This window comes from Trichechus manatus, unplaced genomic scaffold (assembly GCF_000243295.1).
Source record: "Trichechus manatus latirostris isolate Lorelei unplaced genomic scaffold, TriManLat1.0 scaffold00090, whole genome shotgun sequence".
Lineage (NCBI taxonomy): Eukaryota > Metazoa > Chordata > Mammalia > Sirenia > Trichechidae > Trichechus > Trichechus manatus.
The window spans coordinates 6,065,171-6,066,861 of NW_004444026.1; the positions used below are offsets into that span (position 1 = coordinate 6,065,171).

The window sequence follows — 1,691 nt, forward strand, 5'->3', positions numbered from 1 at the left end:
CATGTAAGACAAATGTAAGACACCATGCTAGGGGCAACAGGGGGATCCAAAGGATGTCTCAGGTCAAATATCTCCAGAACCTTAGGATGATCAGCCTTCTGGCTCCACTTCTAACTAGTACAAAATAGCAGATAAGGGAGAGTGGGGCACTAGGTCCTGGGTGTTCCCTCTTTCCCACCCACCCCCAACATACCTACAGCAAAGCCCATGCAAAAAGCCACGTCAGCGATGGCATAGACATTCCCATACACAGAGGTGTGGCGCAGGTCTACTAGGTGTCCCATGATGGGCATGACAGAGGAATCCACCATGCCTGTGGCCAGAGCAAACAGGACACTGTCAGTCAGCTCTACCCATGGCCCCTTCCTGCCCATGGCATCCTGCCCTTTCCTGCTTCATTTGGTCTATGCCCTTTGCCTGCGGTCCTCCCTCTCAGCAAGGACACTCATTTCATGTGGGAACTATGAGCTCATCTCCCCACATCCCTGCCAGCCACACTCCTGCTCCTTCTGCTTTCCACCCACCTCCTCAGATGACAAAAAGGGAAGGAAAACAACTGACCCCAAACCAACATTCAGGGGCTTCTCATTTTCCTAAATGCCACTACTTACCTATGGCAAAGCCAAGCCCTGCAATGGGGCCAATGAGGCCAGAAATATTGTGAGCCAGAGGAACCTGCAGGGAGGAAGGAGGAAGAAGCCATCAGAAGTCCAACTGGGTCATGGTAGGAGCAGTGCTCCAACGGTTCTCACATGAAATGAACGTATTAGGCACGCACTATGTGCCACATAATTGTCTCTTTGCATTTTCACACCTTCCCTATAAAGAAGAATCTTCACTTCCATTCAAAGACATAAAAACAAGATTGGTGCCATTTGGGCTAAAATTCCAGGATCAAGTTTGAGCCTCAGACTTGGCTCCATTATACCATAACAATGGTCCTTCTCTGGTGCATGGACTATTCTTCCCCTTTCTTCACCCCACCCTACCCAAACACACACTTCTGTCCTCAGTCTTCACTGAGTGGAGTTGCCTCTCTTTTCCATTAGCCACATCATCCAAAGGTTTTATTTAAACCCCTAGTACTGTGCGTGTTGGAACAAGAAGACAGAGGACACAGGCCAACAACCAATTATTCATAAACTAGAGGAGCAGGTGGCATGGTCTGGGGTGGCACATCGCAAGCCTATGAAACTCATTCTCGTCATCCTCCCAAGCCCACACTAGGGACTTTCCTTCACTCTTTCATTAGTTCCTTACCTCCCTCCCTACATATCTGCCCTCTCTGTTACCCAACCCTGTCACCCCAGCACACTGACTCTTTGCCCTCTCCTGGGTGTCACCAGCCCTCAATGGTTCAACATGTTGTTTAGACGTTGATGGCTGATAACAATTTCAGGTGTGGCTTCCTCAAGGGGTATTTATATTTTATCAATAATGTTGTCTAAGATTCACTGTGGGCTCACCGTGTGCCAGACACTGTGCTCCAGATTTATGTGGATTATCTCAACAACCCTGTGAGATAAGTACTGCTAGAATCCTTCCTACACCAATGAGGATACTGAGCATCAGAGAGAAGAAAGAAAAGGCTCAGAGAGCTTAAAGGGGGCTCTTGAAAATGGAAATACCCTTCTTTCTTTCTTCTTCTCCTAAATATTCTGATGCTAGAGATTAAGACACAGATCCCCTAA

General features: G+C 47.8%; 1 protein-coding gene across 1 annotated transcript in view; it reads right to left on the reverse strand.

Moving 5' to 3' along the window:
• SLC18A1 (solute carrier family 18 member A1) overlaps positions 1 to 1,691 on the reverse strand; it is a 34,710-nt gene that overhangs the window by 1,315 nt on the left and 31,704 nt on the right. The window contains 2 exon segments of the mRNA XM_023736700.1: positions 198 to 313; positions 612 to 675. Coding sequence (XP_023592468.1) covers positions 198 to 313; positions 612 to 675 — 180 coding nt within the window.